At 45.4% G+C, this 20276-nt stretch overlaps 1 protein-coding gene across 3 annotated transcripts in view; it reads right to left on the reverse strand.

Moving 5' to 3' along the window:
- HEG1 (heart development protein with EGF like domains 1) overlaps window positions 1-20276 on the reverse strand; it is a 95869-nt gene that overhangs the window by 29450 nt on the left and 46143 nt on the right. For 2 of the 3 annotated variants that reach the window (XM_054481507.2, XM_054481506.2), the window contains 7 exons: window positions 19922-20041; window positions 15826-15929; window positions 12841-12899; window positions 12436-12596; window positions 8269-8403; window positions 1544-1586; window positions 1376-1413 (listed from right to left, as the gene is read on the reverse strand). In XM_054481507.2, coding sequence (XP_054337482.1) covers window positions 1376-1413; window positions 1544-1586; window positions 8269-8403; window positions 12436-12596; window positions 12841-12899; window positions 15826-15929; window positions 19922-20041 — 660 coding nt within the window. The remainder of the gene's footprint in view (window positions 1-1375; window positions 1414-1543; window positions 1587-8268; window positions 8404-12435; window positions 12597-12840; window positions 12900-15825; window positions 15930-19921; window positions 20042-20276) is intronic. The other variant, XM_063661683.1, reaches the window with a different exon arrangement.

Below are 20276 nucleotides of genomic sequence, written 5' to 3' on the forward strand. Positions count from 1 at the left end.
ACTGGCACATTTGTCTGTAGGATGAGAGACGAAGCTGTCCTAAACTAAAATCTTCATTGTTAGTATTTCTATTATATCCTATGATATGCTATATCCCCAAATTTAATTTTGCAGATAATTTCAATTTCTAATGTACGAATATCAGAAAATGTCAGTGCAAGCAATCTTAAATGAATCACAACTGCTTTTCTCCAAGAACTGGGTTAGGTGCAAAACACGCCCCGCTCACAGTCCCCACCAACACTCTTGGCTGCTTGGTGTTCCACCCTCTACTTCCACTTGGAGCAGAGAGGACTCCTAAGTGTGTCTCTAGCATGCCTGGTGGGACTATGCTGGAAATCTCTAAGCTGCACCCACATTCTCCTCTGTCCAGTCTGTTCTCAATGCAGCCCAAATTGCTTTCCTTGATCAAACTGCTTTCCTGCTCTAAGACTTTTGCCAGCTGCCTGACAGTTATTGATTAGAGTCTACACTCCTCAGCCTGGTGATCCCAACCCCAACAGTTCAGACCCCATATACTTTGCCAACCCAAATCCTCTACCTTCTGCCTTCCTATCTTCCTATCTTCCAGCCACATCCACTTACACCCTGTCCCCAGAACACCAAGGGCCCATGGCTGCCTCAAGACCTTTGTCTAAGTTATTCCCTCTGCCTGGGATGTCCTCCCCCCATACCTGCCAATCTAAATCTTTCCAACTGTTCCTCTAATTCCACTCCCTCCAAGAAGTACTGTCGAGTGTCCTCTCATTCTTCTGTGGGCACAGTCCCTGCCTCCCCGTCCCACACCCCATGTCTGGTTATCACAGTAACACTCAGCACACAGCAGGGCTATTTAGGACTGAGTGTTTCTCTCTCTGCCCAGACCTTGAGCCCCTGAACAGCATCAGTCAAGTCTTCTTTCTCTTTGTTTTTTGTTGTTGTTGTTTTTTGTTTTTTTGTTTTTTTTTAAAACGAAGTGTTGCTCTGTTGCCCAGGCTGAAGTGCAGTGGCGTGATCTCGGCTCACTGCAACCTCCGCCTCCCAGGTTCAAGCGATTCTCTCACCTCAGCTTCCCAAGTAGCTAGGATTACAGGCATGTGCCATCACACCCAGCTAATTTTTGTATTTTTACTAGAGACAGGCTTTCACCATGTTGGCCAGAATGGTCTCTAACTCCTGGCCTCAAGTGATCCTCCTGCCTCTGTCTTCCAAAGTGCTGGGATTACAGGCATGAGCCACCACGCCAGGCCTTTGTTTGTTTCCCCCATGCCATTGGCACAGAACCTAAGAAGACAGCGGGTGTGAACTGAGGGAAGTGGGAAGAGACTGACACCTGTGCACTAACAACAGGGCCAGGCCCCTGCCCACACATAATGGTCCACTTTTGTACACTTACGGTTTCCACAGTTGAGACCACCAAGGCCAAATGGGCAACTGCAAGCCAAGAAAGAAAAAAGGGCAAGAATTAGTTTCCAATCTCAAAAGAAATAAGTGAGGCAATTTATCTAAATAACTTCTAAATAAGATTTGTAATAAAATTAGACTAAATCAACATGGAGCCTACCTCATGCAGGTTTCATTTTCAAGCCTATATCCATCTTCACATGCTGAAAGAGAAAAGGAAAACGCATGAGTGTGTCTATTTACCTCTTCCAAACTCCCAGTTAATTAAAAGCCAGCCACCCTAAAGTCCACAAGATTATTCTAGTACCAGAAGGCTGCAAACTGCTTTGGAATGATCCTCACTTAAATACTGTTGCCAGCACAACTCTTTTTTTTGTTTGTTTTCTGAGACAGAGTCTCGCTCTGTCGCCCAGGCTGGAGTGCAGTGGTGCCATCTTGGCTCACTGCAACCTCCACCTCCTGGGTTCAAGCGATTCTCCAGCCTCAGCCTCCCAAGTAGCTGGGATTACAGGCATGTGCCACCATGCCCAGCTAATTTTTGTATTTTTAGTAGAGATGGGGTTTCACTCTGTTGCTCAGGCTTGTCTCGAACTCCTGAGTTCAAAGTGATCTGCCCGCCTCTGCCTCCCAAAGTGCTGGGATTACAGGCATGAGTCACCGTGCCTAGTCTCAAATCTTAACCTTATCAAGAAACTTGTCTTAACCTCTTTGTGGATCTCAATCTCCCAGCTATAAAAAGGATTTTACTGGAGGTGATTAAGTGAAATAGGGCAATCCAATGGCTTAGTACAGGTCTGGTACATAGTAACCACTAAATCAATGTTTTGTAGTTGTAATTATTATTACTTTTTGAGATGAGTCTAGCTTTATTGCCCAGGCTGGAGTGCAGTGGCACTATCTCGGCTCACTGCAACCTCGACCTCCCGGGTTCAAGCGATTCTCCTGCCTCAGCCTCCCAAGTAGCTGGGATTACAGGGGCCCACCACGAAGCCTGGCTAATTTTTGTATTTTTAGTAGAGATGAGGTTTCACCATGTTGGCCAGGCTGCTCAAACTCCTGATCTCAGATGATCCACCCACCTCGGCCTCCCAAAGTACTAGGATTAAAGGCGTGAGCCACCAAGTCAGGCATGTAGTTGTAATTATTATATGACCAATGTAATTCATTTAGAAGTTCTCTATAGGTGAAGAATGTCCCCTGGGGAAACTCCTTCCATCACAAAGACATATGGCTCCCCTTCTTTAATGTAAATCAAACCTTTAACCTGATAACGGCCCTGCTGACACCCTTCCATGAGAAGCAGGGAGCTGTGGGTGACATCTTCTGGGGCACAGTCCTAGTGTGTACCCAGGTTTTCGTAACAGAATGCTCACCCTAGAGTCTGTGTAGGGGATTTTGGACATATCTAGGTGTGTGCTAATCGGCACCTTGACCAAGAACAGAACTTTGAATCCTCGGGTGGTGCGGCTCATGGAACGCTACTTCACTGAAGCAGCTGCAGCCCGGCCATTTCCCTGGATCAGCAGTTCCTGAATTTATGTGGTCACAGAACATTTTCAACACAACAATAAGATGACAGAACACCATGAGCTATAATCCATGCTTGAATGAAAGCAGACAATGAAAAATGGCCTCACAGACAAATTTTCTGCTGCAAGGAATGATAAAAATGTGATTCAGGGTTAATGTACGAGATACATTGCATAAAAGATCCCGAATAAGAAAAGGTACAGAGTGTAGAGCTGTAATACTTGATGGGATGGCAGACATACTAATGGTGGGTTATGGGAGCCAGTAGCATGCATAGCTGGGGGTGAGGAGGGGCACGGGGCTGGCGAGTGATGCCCTGCAGGCTGGGTCCAGCGTCCTTGTGCGTGATAACTTTCCTCATGACGACATGCTGAATGTTGTTCCTCCTACTTTCTTAATGTTAGCAGCTGAATGTCTCTGGCATCTGCTTTATTGTTACAGACTTTCTATTAACATATCACTAGAGTGTTGTGGAATACAGTTTCAAAAACACTGTTCTAAATCATCTGTAATGTGTCTCACAGCAGATATCAGAGAGCTGTGCACCTGGACAGCACTGTTTTGGCCCCACAGTATCTCTTTTCCTGAGCTACATTCTCTTGTATTAAGGGCTTTTTGTTATAAGCGGCAGCCATGGGAAAGTCCCTGTGGTATTTATTTGGGGACGTCATGGACTGCTTTGCTACAATACCACTCAGTAACTTCTTGATGAGGATGCCCCAGAGAAATTACTCTTGGCCCCATTGTTTTAAAAGACAGGGATGCTCCTGAACAGCTGCTCTTTATTTTAGGGACCCTGACTCTTTTCAAAGTCATGTTTCCCTTTTTGCCTCAGTGTCCGGGAACCTCAGCACTTAAGGGAGGGGCCTTCTTTTAGCAAGCATGCAGGACCCTGCTGTGTCTCGTTCTGCATATTCACTTTCCTTCTGGCCTCAACAAAACAGTCCGTTAATTTCCCCTTCGACCTGATTTACCTTTTACATATTTTTAAATCTTATTTTATCAAATCAGTTTTCACTAGGTGCTTTCACTTTATGCCACAGGTAGAGCATAATTGCATCCTGTTTAGGGAAGGAGTAACAAGGCCCCATCTCCCAATCTTTGATACCTGAGTTCTCTGCTGGCCTCACTCAGGTGGGGCCTTCTCTAAGGAGGCAGCTGAGTGGTCCTGCCTCTCCCATGTCCGGTGGCCGTCCTCCTGTGTATGCCTCTGCCTCTTACTGCAGCAGGTCGTGGGAGTGGGGGAAGCTGCCCTGGATGATCCGTGGATGGCTAACGCTGCGGGGCAGCCACCGGAAATTGCTTGATTCTTCAGTGACTCCTCCCCACCCATCTCGGCACTGAGGCAGGCTGATGTCACATCAGCCTTTTCTATTTTGAACACTTCTTCCTGGAAATGTTTTTACATCCAATCTCCCCACCCAACATTAGACTTCATCTGCTGGGTGGAAGTGTTCCACTCCATGGCTGTCATCCAGGCAGATGTAAGGTCCATCTGTTGTCCTGCCCGCGAGCTGATGGGTTGGGCTGTTTTCATTTTGTATCAGAAGTGACCTGGCTCCCTGATGTCATGATATTTCTCTATTTCAAATGGGTTCATTCCGTCATGCATCAGTGGTTGAGTGCTACTGTGCCGTGGCGCTGTTCTGGGGAAACCTTGTCAGTGAGGTGCTCCTGTGCTCCTTAGGATCCAGCTTCTCATCTCACTCACCCTAGAGCAGCAGTCCCCATGTTTTTGGCACCAGTGACTGGTTTCATGGAAGACATTTTTTCCATGGACCAGCAAGGGGGTGGTCTTGGGAAGATGGTCTCGGAATGAAGCTGTTCCACCTCAGATCATCAGGCATTAGATTCTCATAAGGACCATGTAACCTAGATCCCTCACATGTGCAGTTCACAATAGGGTCCACACTCCTATGAGAATCTAATGCTGCCGCTGATGTGACAGGAGGCGGAACTCAGCTGTGCAGCCCAGTTCCTAACAGATCACAAACCAGTAGGGTTGGGGACCCCTGCCCCAGAGGTATCCTGACCACAGAGCACTGAAGATGAAATGAATTTGGCGACAGCTAGTATACATTCCCAAACTGGGCTTCCCCTATTGCCATAAGACACAAGTGAATTCAAGTCTTCTGGACTTAAAAATAGAAATAAGTAGATGGTGGCATCTTTTTTTTTTTTGGAGACGGAGTCTTGCTCTGTCACCCAGGCTGGAGTGCAGTGGCGGGATCTCAGCTCACTGCAACCTCTGCCTCCCGGGTTCAAGCGATTCTTCTGCCTCAGCCTCCCGAGTAGCTGGGACTACAGGCGTGCACCACCACGCCCAGCTAATTTTTGTATTTTTAGTACAGACAGGGTTTCACCATATTGGCCAGGCTGGCCTCGAACTCCTGACCTCGTGATCCTCCCACCTCAGCCTCCCAAAGTGCTGGGATTATAGGCATGAGCCACTGTGCCCAGCTGACAGTGGCATCTTAAAAACTCTTTTGTTCCCTTGCGGGAAATTATATCCAGCCATGTCAATCTTTTCCCATCTTATTTGCTGCCTTATCATCCACTCGTTCATTCAACAGACATTTGCTGAACCCTGCACTGCTCAGGACATGGTTCTGGCACTCAAGGCAATGGCAGTCGGATTAAAGAAAGAGACATGCAAACAGGTTGTGAGAATTCATTGCCAGGTGTGGTGGCTCACGCCTGTAATCCCAGCACTTTGGGAGGCCAAAGTGGGTGGATTGTTTGAGCCTAGGAGTTTGAGACCAGCCTCGGCAACATGGCAAAAGCCCATCTCTACAAAGAATACGAAAATTAGCTGGACATAGTGGCAAGGACCTGTAGTCCCAGCTACTTGGGAGGCTGAGGTGGGAGGATCACTTGAGCCCAGGAGGTCAAGGCTGCAGTGAGACTTGATTGCACCACTGTACTCCAGCCTGAGTGACAGAGCAAGGCTTTGTCTCTCAAAAGAAAAAAAAAAAAAAAGAATTAATCATGATGCATGCATGATGGAAGGAAGCTAAGAAACCTATGAGACGGATATCTACTTTGATTTTATGTGTAGCTTTGAAAGTCTGGTAAAGACATTTTCCGTGAGACACCAAGCACATTGTGTGTGTATGTGTGTGTGTGCACACGCACGCTGCAGAGAACACAGAGAATTGCTAATGTGTAGCTTGAACTGCAGTGATTTAGAAAACACACACTCCTCTATCCTCTATTTATATTGAGCCTTGATTTGAGGTGTCAGTGCTCCAGCACTGATGGCCAGAAGATGTCACTGCTAACCCATCAGAACCCAGCCTAAAGGGCTGTGGCCCAAGAAGCTCCGGAATCTACTCCTCAGAGGCCTGATGGTGCAAAGAGCCCTGCTGAGAAAGGGCTTCACGGGGTCTCAGCAACAAGCCCAAAAGCAAATCAAGGTTTCCTTATGCTGCTTCTTGGGTCCTCACTTGGTCAACATAAGGTGGCTGGTGCCTGTGTCAGCACACTCAGTAAATCTTTCACAGCTATTGTTAATGCTAGCCTGTAACTGAAACAATTACAAAATTGCTGACTTGGAAACAGAGGAAGTGGCGCAGGCCAGCCAGAAGCAAAGGTGATAGGGCCATTGTTGAGACACTGTTCACAGGGAACACCACAGCACCATGCCCATACCTCTGCCCACCTTGTGTCATCCCCTGTCAGCAGCACAGCACCCCAGCACACACGGATGTTAGCCCAGTCCCCTTCCCATGTGAAGATGGGCTCAACTCCTCATTTGTTTTTTTTTTTTTTTTTGAGACGGATGTTGCCCAGGCTGCAGTGGTGCAATGGCGTGATTTCGGCTCACTGCAACCTCCACTCCCCGGGTTCAAGCGATTCTCCTGCCTCAGCTTCCCGAGTAGCTGGGATTACAGGCATGCGTCATCACACCCAGCTAATTTTGTATTTTTAGTAGAGACGGGGTTTCTCCGTGTTGGTCAGGCTGGTCTCCAACTCCCGACCTCAGGTGATCCGCCCACCTCGGCCTCCCAAAGTGCTGAGATTATAGGCGTGAGTCACCGCGCCCGGCTCAACTCCCCATTTCTAAGAGGTGCAAGGAACACTTTGCATTAAAGCAGATAAGATGGCATGAGGAAGCATCATCTCTTTGTAGCAATGTGGCAGTCTGGCATGGCACTGAGACATGCTGTGTGCTAGTCACACATCAGGACCTAGGCCCAACACAGAGAGTTGGCCCTCCCCTTCAAAACCCATCACAGGTCCCACCTGGAGAGCTGAGGATGCACACTTGAGAAGAACTTTGTATCCAAACCTAACAAAGTCAGAGGGTCTGAAGCTCAGGATAAGAGTGCTGCCCTGAAATATATTTTTATTTGTGATGAACAAGTCCTCTCATGGGAAGTCCTGATACAGAAAAGTGGCATGTCACCTCACCCCAGTATGTGATTTTTATTCAGATTCCAGTAACATCCATTGACATCTGTCACCAGCAAGGTGTTGACTGAGTACGAAAACTGGCCATCCATGATGGCCTTTATATCGTTAGTTTTTCTAGTGATTGCAAGTTGCAGCAGCCTTTTATAAGTCAGGGTGCGTGGTGCTCTTGGACCTGAATTAATTTTATTTTAAAGCAGTATTCTTGGACTACATTCTTTGAGCAGTTTTTCCCTCAAACTAAATGAATTTAAGCCTCACCTTAAAGGTTAGTAGAATTAGATTTCTGCTCTCAAACACTTCATGAGACCTTTAAAACCAGAACTCATTAATTCAACAACAACCTGGACCAAATACAAGAGCAGATGCTGATGGCTTACAAAGGGCCTCTATATCCACTGCCTTCCTTAACTCTTAGAATAAATATCCAATAGAGGATCACCATACCCATTTCTCAGAAGAGGAAACCAAGGCTCAGAGAAACAAAGTGACTTGCCCAAGGTGATACATGATCAGTGAGGCAGAGTCGGGCTCTGACTCTGGCGTCTGCTGCCTCTGAAAGATATAAGCCTGACTCCATGCTTGTGCTTCCACTTCAAAAGATTAGCAGACAATAGATAAAGCTTTGGGAATTAAAACAATAATTTTTCTAACTTCCTTTAAATGGAAAAAAAAGAAAAGGCACTGCTACCACAGGCATTCCATTCTCTCTTCCTTTGAATTTAACTGGCCAGACCAGCATGCGCCAGTCAAAGATAATGCTATTATTCCAAGGAGATAATGTATTCAATGCTGCCACGAGCAAAATAACAAGAACCAGTTACCCTCAGTTTAGAATGGTCACGCCTAAGCAGAGAGAGAGAGAGAGAGCAAGAGAGAGAAACAGAGCACCAGGCAGAGTCCCAGGACTGGACACAGAACCCCAGGCGAAGCTGTGGCTACCTCGGCAGGAGTGGTCCATCTTGTTGAACTGAAAGTATCCCGACTTGCACTGGCACAGGGCAACGCCGTCCAGGTCCGTGCAGATGGAGGTGTCTTTGTCACATTCGGGACTCTTCCGCTTGCACAGGCTGCCCGCTGGAACGGAAAAACAAGACAGTGAAACAAAACAAAACCTCCTCCACTTCAAACCTTAAAACCTCCTCCACTTCAAAGCTCATGCATCTGCATGAACTTTCTATTTCAAGAGACTGAGAACAGTTTTCCGAAAAGTCTCCACAGAGCAACACTCCTCTCAGGAGTCCATCTGCACTGCCTTCTGCCACTCCTTCTCTGATCAGCCGCAGGCTGTGCACCAGCATTCCCCGTTGAAAACACCCTCACAGCGTGCCACGGACCGACTGAGAAACCAAATTGGAATAAACAGGGCCCTGTTCCCTCCTCTGGTGCTCACTGCAAATACAGCCCTTAATGGCCCTGTGTCTTCCAAAGGACTGCGGGGGAAGGATCAGCACAACCAGAAAACACGGCCGAGTTCTTAGGAAGCCGAGACTTGGACTGAGAACAGGAGTGCAGGCCAGACCTGTCTCAAGTGGAAGTACATCTCAGCTCTGTGTGTCTGCATGGCCTAAAAAGGGACCTAGCACCACTCCCTGTGGCAGGGTGGCTTGCTGTCCTGACAGCATGCTGCCTACAAGAGACTGGTGATGAGGAGAGATCTGAAAGACAATCTACTTGCCCCGGGCTGTAGTGTAATTCTGTTTATCAGGCAGCCTCCCCCACTCCACTGATGGGTTCTTGAGGCTTCTTCATCTCTGGGTCTTCAGTGCCTCACACAGGGACTGGTTGGTACACATGGCAGCCTGTCACTGACCAGGCAGAGAGAAACAGAGGCAGGCAGAGAAGGAGCCCATCTTTCAGGCTTGCTACCTCGTTCACTTTAGGGCCTTATTCATCTCATGGATGACAAAGGATCATTTCATTATTATCAGAAAGCATTTCCTGTGGGGCATATGGCCCTCTGTGAAGTTGTGTACAGCAGACACGATGAGGGTGCATAGGCCTCCTGTGTATATGGGGTACACAGAGAATAGAACAAAAATAGGAAACTAACTGGACAGTGGATAATACCTTATTTACACCCATGTGCAGGGCAAGGCAAGCCAGATATTTGCTATTGTTATTGGGAGGCAAGCTCAAGTTCAGAATGGGAAGAAAGATGCAAGGGGAAGGGCCATGCATCTGTTGTGCAGGGAGGAGTGGCTGCCAATTTTCCACGCATGGTCTCCCATTTCCCACCCAAAGGAGGAAGCCAACCTATTCAGAAGCCAGGTACCCCTTTTAATGCTGCAAAACTGCCCCTACCCAGGCAGGTTTTGGTGACATAAGCTGCCACCACACATGGGGTTCCTGATATCTGCCCCCTTTTGTGAGTCCTGAGAGCTCAGGGCCGGTAGACAGCCTGGTCACATGAGGTAAGCTTAGGACACAACTCTAGTTCTCAAAGCTGAATTTCCTGCCTTTATCAGTGGAAGCTGGCGTGCTCAATCAGAACCACATTTGTGTGTGTGATAGAATTTCCTTTGTTTATTGTAAAAAGTTTGTATTTAAGGGAGAAAAATTAAAAATGGAAAATCTCACCAGGCAAATACTGCAAAGCTGGCACCAGGGAGGTAATGAACTTCCACAATCCCTCATCTCAACTCTTTGAAGGCTTTGCCAGTCCTCAAGCCTTAATATAAAGAAATTCCTCCAGGGCAGAAACCTGTCCAGGCTGACACTTGCCTTGTCCAGCAGCCAGCCAGAGTCGCCTGGCCTGATTAGATATTTTCTGGAAGCCAATGTCACGTTTTCCTTCCACCCTGCGCATTAATCCAGCCTGCTGGCAAATCACTCTGCTGGAGCAACTGTGCCCTGCACAGAAGCAGATCCATGCAAAAGCATGGGACACAGGCCCCGCCTCTGCAGTGGAGGAGTTGCTACCCTACAAATTCTCAAAGAATATTCTACCATAAATCCATCCAATAGGACCACGTAGAATCCCATTTTCATATAAAGCCTGGCAATGTGATTTTGCTACATTCACAATTCCCATGGTCTTTCCTGGGCAAAACATCCGCCAAAACAGACAATGAGACTCTAAGTAAATCTAAAGCTGAGACATTCCATGGGGGATTTCCAAAGACTAAACCTCTGGAGACGACAAGAGCTGCAGTTCTTTGAAAGGCAAGGAAGTGGATGTTTTATGAAGTGAAGACAGAAAACCCTCCTTTCCAATGGCAGTGTCCAGAGTAGCCCAGCACTGCCCTTATACTGTAAACACCCAGATGTCAGAAGCTGTCAAGGCCACCTCTCTAGCACTCAGAAAGGTTAGCATGAGACCAGGCTGGTCTTGGCAAAACCTGGAGAAGATCTGGGAGGAAGAACAGGGAAACAAGCCTGTTTTTTTTCAGCCGATATGCATAGCTGTCTTTGTTCTCACGGGCTCTGAGAGGAGAAGTAAATAGGAACTTCAGCAAGGCAGCAAGGGTGAGAGGTACTTTCCCATAAACCATATACAAGCAGTCGGAAGAATGGGAGTCAGAGGGTGGGTAGGGCTGCCACGAGCAGGCTCCTTCAAATCCAAATGGCTGGCACTTGATTTGCAAGGCACTTGATTTGAATGCATTTATGGGGCACAAAAAGTAACCTGGTACGATGTTGATCACATAGAATGTACTCCACAAATATTTAGTGAACTGAAAGCTGACTTTCCTACCTCACTGGGGAGGACGACTTGGTACCCTTGAATCCTTGTCAAGAGAAACAAAAAAGTAAAACCACAGAGTCTCAAAGTTTCGAGCATGATATAATGGGGCATGACCTTTCTACCTCACTCCCCCATCAATAGTAACTTCAACTTCAGAAAGTTTAGCTTTTTTTTTTCTCAAATTAATAACTAGCCTTAAATGGGCCAAGCTCCAGCTCTTATCCCAGAATGAAGGGCTAACAATCTGGCTCCCAAGCTCTGTAATATACAGGCCCACTCCAGAAAGCTCTCTTGACCGGCAGTTACAGAACCCAGGCCCACTGGGAATGTCAATGTCATGGATCTACCAGCAGACTGTTACAACCTGATATCTTCTACTCATGTCCAGCATCTGGATGCCAGATGGGCGGTTTAGACTAGATTCTCCATCCTTTGCCAGCCCTACTTGTATAGTAAAATGAGCTAACTTTGATCATGTAGCAAGTGGCAACAGGGACAAGCCCCCTTTGCAAAGAAGTACTTTAGATTCCAGTTGAGTTTTCCTGTCCTGGAGGTGAAACTTCTCCTCCAAGACCCAAACTTCCCTTTTGAACTTGTCTCCAATGCCTTTCTTCATTTGCCTCACACCAGAGGCACTATAGAAGCTTTTGACAAAACAGACAAAGCAAGAATGAGAAAAAGAAAATAATTCTTTATGGCGCCACTGTGGGCATTCTGGCCTCCATTCTTCTGGTTTTGTTTCTGTGCATTTATAATGTGCAAACAAACAAACAAACAAACACATGTGGGTAATACCGCACGCTTTTTTTTTTGTTTTTTTTAACCTAATAATGTATCATGATGAAGGTTTTGGTGGTGGTTGTTTATTCTGTTTTTTGAGGCAGGGTCTCACTCTGTGGCCCAGGCTGGGGTGCAGTGGTGCAATCATAGCTCACTGCAGCCTCGAACTCCTGGGCTTAAGGGCACCTCAGCCTCCCATAGTACTGGGATTACAGGTGTGAGCCACTGCCTCTGGCCAGCTGAAGGTTTTTTTGGGTCATTGACAAGCATGTACATTGTTTCCCCAAAGACAGCAGGAACTTTTCAATGGAGAAACAGTGATTTCTGCTTTGTCACATCAGCTCCTATGCCCCTCCCCCTCCCACATCAACACTGGATAAAGTAAACAGAAGGAGCTGCATGGCAAGGACCAGGTGTCTTCAAGGCTTGTGTACAGGACTCTGGTGTGTGTATGCATGTTTGTACATGCATGCACACATAAAGAAGATGCATGTGCACAAAGGTCTTTGACTTAACACCCATGCCAAAAATAGGCTCTGTGAGGGCCTTTCCCGGGCCTGAGCCCTGGATGCCTTGTATTTCCATCTTAGGTCTGTGCCTAACTATATGGGTAGGGTCCTCCCAGAGAGCCGCCCTCTTACCTCTAAAGATCCGCCTCTGAGATCCCAAGAGCTGGCAGACCTCGGCAGAGGACTTGCAGGAGTTGACACATTTCTGCATCCTATCAGCCAGGTCAAATAGCGTCACATTGGAGGCCAGGGAAAAGGCTGTTTGCAGTGAGATCACCACCATGTTGGACTCCCTATAGGCAAAGTTTGTGGGTTTTTAACAGCCCTGAAATGACACGTGGGTCCCAAGGCTTTTGGAAATGAATGTCATCGCCATTCTCCAGTGACGGAATGGGACAGCATGAAGGTCAGTGACTTTGGCCCTGGATTGCCCCATGGCTGGGTGAAAACAGCCCGGTTTTGTTGCTATCACCCATGTTAGAACAGCCTCCCCTTTCTACAGACTAGTTCACAAGCAAATGTAATTCTGTTACTTACCTAGAGGCGTGAACTGTAGATCGGATGTAACTAGGTAACGCTGAAAAACACATATTTAACTGAAAGGAAGAACAAGCCTGTCGTTAACAGTGAGTTAGACAAAAGCCTGGACCTAGAACCAGTTTCCTATTTTCAGGATAAAACAGGCATTTTCCAGCCATCAAGTTATCAGCAGGTGGCTTTGCACAGAAGTGGTGTCCTTTTTTTGTTCCCCTCTTAAATGCCTTTCTGTTGTTCCACGAGTACAAAGAGAAAGAGGCAGAGAGTAAATCAGTGGGGAAAATCTTGGCAGGAAATGATGTTCAGAATAGCACCCTTGGATGCAAAACATCTTCAAAGAAGCAGCTCTCTTCTAAGGCCCAGGGTTTCAAACAACTCAGAGGCAACTGTTTATTTGGACTTTGCATACTGAACGAGCTGCGCTGGAAAGGCACCTTTCAGCTACCCTAGGTCTGACAGGCCCTACATAGACGCCTCATAATCTACAATGAGTTGACCTAACTCAAAGACAGGTCTTCTTCAAAAAGGCTCTCCGTGAGAAATTACATTACCTGGGTCAAGAGCCCTTTTGTTGAGAGCAAATTAAGAGCTACTCTCCCTATGTTTGCCTTGTGCCCTTGGAGACGGCAGAAAATCCCTCTACAGCATGAAATATCAGGCCTGCTTCCCTGCTACCCTGCACAATAGGAGCTATCGAGACTCCCTACCCGGAGTGGAGGGTCTCAGTACTGGGCCCAGTGCAGACCCACCCATCCTCAAGGCCTGTGTATCAGATACATGCTACTCTGCAGAAGATGGAGGCAAACATGGGCATTATCAAACCCTTTTTATGACATCAGTTTATAGCCTAATAGCAATGATTTATTATTGTTGTTTTATTATTAACCTGTTTTTCCAGGTTTGGTAAACAGAGTAACATCTCGGGAAAGAACATTTGAGTGGCTTCCTCAGCCAATGATGGATTAATCTTCACTCTTTCTTGGGGGCAGGTATGTTACATCACCAGTAAATTATACATTGAATCTGGGCAAAAAATAGCAAGTCAAATAAGTCACTGAGCACCATGTAATGCAAAGGACTGCACTTCTGCATAGGGCTCTAAATCCCTGTACTATCTTAGCAGGAGATACACACCTGCAGCACGACCAAGGGGCAGCTGTGGCGAAGGGACAAGGTATAGGATTAGTAGACATAAAATTCTGCTGTGTAGTAAAGAATTTAACCTTGGCCCCAGGGAAGTCAGGCCTTTGCTCTCGGATCCTGGGAGGCCATCTCTAAGCCCTTGGAATGTGCTGTCTAATAAAAACTTCTTTGTTTACCTGGGGGTGCTGGGCCATGCCAGAGAGTCCAACAATGTGATTTATGGTGGGGCTGGGTAACATGGTATCAGCTCAACCTCTAGAGGGGCTAGAGATTGAGGTCAGCCACATGACAAAGCCCCAGTCAAGGCTCTGGAGAGCTTCCGTGGTTGGCAGTACTCCCTGCATACTGGACACACTGTTGCCAGGAGGAGTTAACACTGTACATGACTCCTCAGCGGGAGCGACAGCTGGAGGCTCTGCGTTTGGAACTCTCCCGGACTGTCTGCCCCGCGCATCTCTTTCCTTGGCTGATTTTAACCTGTTGACTTTCACTGTAATAAACTGTAGCTGTTCATATAATCACTTTTAGTAAGCTCTTTGACTCCTCTAGTGAATTATTGAAACTGACGGTGGCCTTGGAGATGCCTGAACTTGAAATTGGTATCAGTAGTGACGGTGGTTTAGTGGACTGTTCCCCAACTTTGCACCTGCTCTGCATGGACTCAGGCAATGTCATGCACTTCCAGACTTCCCGGGGTTCTATCTGCAGACGTGCTGGCAACGCCTGTTACAGGAGTGCGCCATCTGACATCGTCCCTATCATGAAGTGAATGCTTAGGAGATAGAGAAATAGAACTAGATCCGTATTTTACACAAATAAAGTCCAAAGTCCTATAGAAATGTATAATTCCTAGCTAATATACTCTTATCCACAAAGAACAAGTAACATTGAGATTGGAAATCAATTCATCTCTAAAGTTTTTTAATGGCAAATTTCAATTTTCTGAACCTAGAGTTTAAGAACTCTGACTCAGATAGCAGAAAAGAAGCAAAGTTTATTATATGAGCTTCGTTTTCCTCTCTTCTTTCTTCCTCTCCATTTTCCTTTTTAGTTGTTGCTGTTTTGGGGGGTTTCTTTTGTTTTTGAGACAGGGTCTCACTCTGCCACCCAGGCTGGAGTGCAGTAGTTCAATCACGGCTCACCACAGCCTCAACCTCCGGGGCTCATGTGATCTTCCCACCTCAGCCTCCTGAGTAGCTGGGACCACACGTGCACGCCACCAACCCTAGCTAATTTTTGTCTTTTTTGTAGAGACAGGGTCTTGCCATGCTGCCCAGGATGGCATTTTTCTTTAAAAAAAAAAAAAATTCTGATAAAAAGCAGGCAAAGAGGGAAAGAAGCAAAATCAAAGACCCCTCGGTCATCTATACAGTGAGTTCTCAAACCCTAGGACATCAGGATTAACTGCTGCACCTTCGGCATTCCTTTGAGGAAAAAGAGTATCATTTCCCTAAGCTCCAAAATACAAGGAGAAAGTCACACAGCCTGTCAACAGCAGATGGGACCATAAGATTTTTCTGGGTCTTTCCTCTTCACCAACAGCTCCTGCTGATGCCTGTCATCGGCATGTCTGTGAGTATGAGTTTGCACATGGAAAAGAAACACAAAGGTGCAGATAAAGACTGTGCATGAGGACACATTTGAAGAAACTCTTCTACTGGGCACAAATACCTCACTTCCATTTCTGAAAGGCTTTTTATTTTACCATGAAGTTTCCCTTCCAAATATAACAAAAGTGAAGAGCCCAGGAGACACAGCTGACCCCTAGGCAGTCCCCTCCTGGAATAAAATCTGTTCCAGGAAACAAAAGACAAGTAGAAAGATGCCATTCAGGACACTTACCGTTTTGGTGATCTCATTTTCAACTTCTTGTAGGTCTGAATGTTTTTCCACAGTTGTATTAAGAAAAGTTCTCTTTAATTTAAACTCTGTCACGAAGGTTCTAACTGAAAATGAAAATGTAACTTGTTAGATTATACAACAGAAGAACCTATGCAAGGCTGTGTGTTTGCAAATCTCTGGGGTGTCCAGCTTTACTCCACCTCACAGGACAATCTCTGTGCATTTCTTTCTCCTTATGGGCGGAGACTCCCTCTCCTTCTTCTAGATTTTTCTCTAGCAAAGTGAGCATCTACCTGACTGTGCTGAAGGCTTAGATTGAGCAAACTTTTGAGAGAGAGAAACTCCAAAGAGGCTTTTTTGTATGTGCAAGGCTGCTAAGAGAAGGAGCCCTAGCAATGTCCCTAGGATGGCCTCCCGCACAATAGATGCCCAAGAAAGCTGCTACAAAGAAGATGAACAGGTCTAAACAATGTCATCCTAGGAGGAGGGAGGGAGATGTGTTAGACACTAAAAATGCTCCTCAGGCCTCATCGGGCTTTCGACAGAGGAAAGCTCTTGTCCTCCGAGGTCTCCAACTGAGTCATGCCCTCCACTTCAAGGGGGTGCTTCAATTTCCTCTTGTCCTTAGAGCCACCCCCATCCAAACCCCATTCCTCTTGGTCAGAGGAAATTCCCATTTTATCATTGATAAAGGGGGCTTCCAAAGGTCAGGCAACTTCCTAAGAAAGCTCACCCAGGCTCCCAAGGGCACCATTGGCATTGGAGCGTATGCATGTCCATCTTCAAAGCTCTTCTTTCCCCTATAACCTCTGTGCCCTGAGGAATCTGATATCCTAAGGACACCCAAGGGGCCTGAGACAAAGAAAGGTGCCAAGTATGTGTCGTGGGGCTATACTCCATGGGGCTGCCGACTCCATGATTATAAGCCACATAATGAAAACAGCCCATATTCAAGACACTGTTGGGTTCGGAAATGAAAAAAAGCAGCCTCATTTTCAAGGCCCATTTCACTCATAAAATAAAATTCCAGTTAACATCAATTTGTGCTGATTGGGCCTGAGGGGAATGGGACTTACAAATGGGCAGGCAACCAAAATTTAGTATGGTGTGTTTTATTGCTGGCTCTTATCTTCCTTTATATTAAATGCTTATCTTTCCCTCCGGATGGAAAACAAATAACTCAAGACACAGAAGTCCATGAAGTTGCTCTTTCTCCGAAAGCTTGCATGCTGAATTGAGAAAAAGACCCACAAATGAGCCAGGGAAAACATTTAACATCTTACACTTACTGTCTTAAGCGCTTAATCCTTACTTAACATCTTTTTGCTTGTTCTACAGTTCAGTGAAGCCAGCTGCTTAGGACTCTTTCTGAGCAGCAGGGAGCTCTCTGAAAACATTCTTGGCCAAATGAAAGCATTTCAGCATGCTCTAATTTGCATGTTCCTCTGATGTTTATGAACAATGAAGCTAAATGACTTGAAAAGGGAAAGATGATTGTGAAGGCGATAGTGCTGCTCTCCTCCTGAGCCATGCTACCTATGGAACCCTCTGCACACAGGCTTCCAGAACAATGGTCCTGCTTCTTCACTTTCTCATCTCACGTGTCTAGGCTGATACCCAGACTCTCTGTATAGAAATTCACATCGCAAATGTCAGGTACATAGATTTATTCTGAGTCAGGACAGTAAATGTGGCATCTGCTTTTGGTGTGAATATAAAGATATATCAGTTTCATTCCAAACCCTGCACTCACTCCAGGCAGGGTTTTTTATTGTTTTTTTTAAAGACGCTTACACCTTTACGCCTGCAGTTACAGCACCTGGCTTTAAGTAGAATTTTTACTTCCAATTTAAATGTTGATTTCCCTATGTTATCTAAATGATTTTTTTGGGAAAGAGCCATAATTATTACTTTGTATTCAGCGCAGTTTATTGTTTTCAATGCTTTCAATTCTGGTCCAAGAGTTTGAAGACTAAAGTTAAATGATACCTCCCATCTGGACAGCTCTTTACCATTTTCAAAGCTTGCTCAAATATATTACTTTATTTGATCTTCACAATAATCTTGAGTGCGAAGCAGGACAGATGGTAATCTGATTTTACAGATGAAGAAATTAGGGCTCAGGAGCCATGTGCTATATAGGTGGTGGCCCTGGAGCTGGAAGCAAATCATTTGAGTCCTGGGCAAATACACTTTCCCCACAATCCTTAAAAATAAAATTATTTCCAGCTTCTCTATTCTTAAACTGAAAACTTCTGGCTATATCTTAGTGTGTGGCTAAATAGTTTACTAAAATGCAAGTAAATTATTAGAATAAAAGAAATTCTTTTTTTTTCTTCAGACAGAGTCTCGCTGTGCAGCCCGGGCTGGAGTGTAGCGGTAAAATCTCAACTCACCACAACCTCCACCTCCCGGGTTCAAGCAATTCTCATGCCTTGGCCTCCCAAATAGCTGGGACTACCGGTGTGTGCCACCATGCCTGGCTAACTTTGGTAATTTTAGTAGAGTCAGGGTTTGACCATGTGGACCAGGCTGGTCTTGAATTCCTGATCTCAAGTGATCAGCCCGCCTCGGCCTCCCAAAGTGTTGGGATTACAGGCATGAGCCACCACACCAGGCCAGAATGAGAGAAATTCTTGATTTTGACTGATGTCTCTATTTCTAGATCCTTCTTTTTGAAACAATGTTTTGACTTGATCTTTGTATTTTAAACAATTTTCAAAATTCTACCATTATTTTGGTAGGGTACTTCTTAAAAATTCCCTTCAGGTCACAGGTAATAGCACTTTCAAAGGATACAGACATTTGCTCTCTCAAAAACACTGAGCACTTTTTGTGTGTTAAGTGTCACACTGGGCAATTTAAGACGATTGAAAGGTGAGTTATTTTATCTGCCAGCTTCCTTACTTAGCTTAGAAACTCTGTATCTGGCCAGGCACAGTGGCTCACACCTGTAATCCCAGCACGTTGGGAGGCCAAGGCAGGCAGATCACTTGAGGTCAGGAGTTCGAGAGCATGGCCAACATAGCGAAGCCCCTTCTATACTAAAAATACAAAAATCAGCCGGGCATGGTGGTGCATGCCTGTAATCCCAGCTACTTGGAGGCTGAGGCATGAAAATCGCTTGAACCTGGTGGGTGGAGGTCGCAGAGAGCCGAGATGGTGCCACTGCACCACAGCCTGGGCAACAGAGTGAGACTCCGTCTCAAAAAAAAAAACCAAAAAACTCTGTATCTTTCATTTCTAACTTCTTCAACAAGTTATGTATTAAACTTGGCATTCTAACAAGGGTCACACCCTTCAAGCAAGAAAGCTACTAAAATTAACACATTATCGTGTAATAGAAAGAGCTGTGGGCTGGAAACCAGGCTTCCCACCAACCCGTTACATAAGCTTGGCCACTTAGCACCTTGTGAAGGCCTTGGTTTTAGTTTGGTTTGTTTGTTTGCCTTTTAACTTGTAAAATGGAGATTATTTTCAAAATCAAACAGCTTCATCATGAATCTATCAAATTAGCGAACAAAATATGACAAATTGTGTGATACAGTTAGGACAGCAGCTTTCTCAAAATGTATCTGCCTGTGAGCAAGAGCATGAAGGTCATTTTTAAAAACTGAAAGAATGTGTGAATGTGGTAGGACAATCAGAGTTTTATTCTCTCTTTTCTCCATCTAAATTGTTTTTTTTTTTTTACTATGTGGTCAGAATAATCCTTTTGACTTTTTTTTTCCTAGCTCCAGGGTGGAGTGGTTAAGCAAATAATATTATACACAAATGATGGCATAATATGCCATCATTAAGATGTTTGTACAATGTTTTTAACAACACAGGAAAATGTTTAAGATATAAAGTTTATACAAGTATCCTATGATTTCAACTATGTAAAAATATACTGCACATCAAAAACATAATGCAAAGTAGGGTGTGCTATCTCCAAGTATTAGAATAATGGACAATAGCTTCCACTTTTTTCTATATTCCTTAAGTTTATACCTTGGACAAATACTGATTTTGATTGGGAAGAAAAATAACAAAGGTTACCTTGTAAAATATATTGTGGTACGGAATAAAGTCAGAAACAGACTAAGTCTCTTACCCAAGTTGCATATCCCTTTTTCCAACTGGTACCCAACCGGGCATTTGCAGATAAAGGATCCCTGAGTATTGTTGCATGTGGCAATGGATGGGCAGGGGTTCGACAGGCATTCATTCACATCTGTAGAGGAGAAAAAAAAAGAACATCTTGAATCTGTAGCAAACAGCAAAACCATAACCCAGTATAGTAAGTACTTACTAAGGGCCAAATGGTGCTAGGTGTGGTGAGACCCCAAAGGATGAGTATGAGAACACCCTTGCCCTCAAGGGGCTTGCCATCTATTGAGGGTGGAGGTGGCCATATAAACAACTAACTGTAAATACAAGACAAGATTTGCATATACGGGGGAAACAGC

The sequence above is a fragment of the Pongo pygmaeus genome, chromosome 2, assembly GCF_028885625.2.
Source record: "Pongo pygmaeus isolate AG05252 chromosome 2, NHGRI_mPonPyg2-v2.0_pri, whole genome shotgun sequence".
In the NCBI taxonomy this organism is placed as follows: domain Eukaryota; kingdom Metazoa; phylum Chordata; class Mammalia; order Primates; family Hominidae; genus Pongo; species Pongo pygmaeus.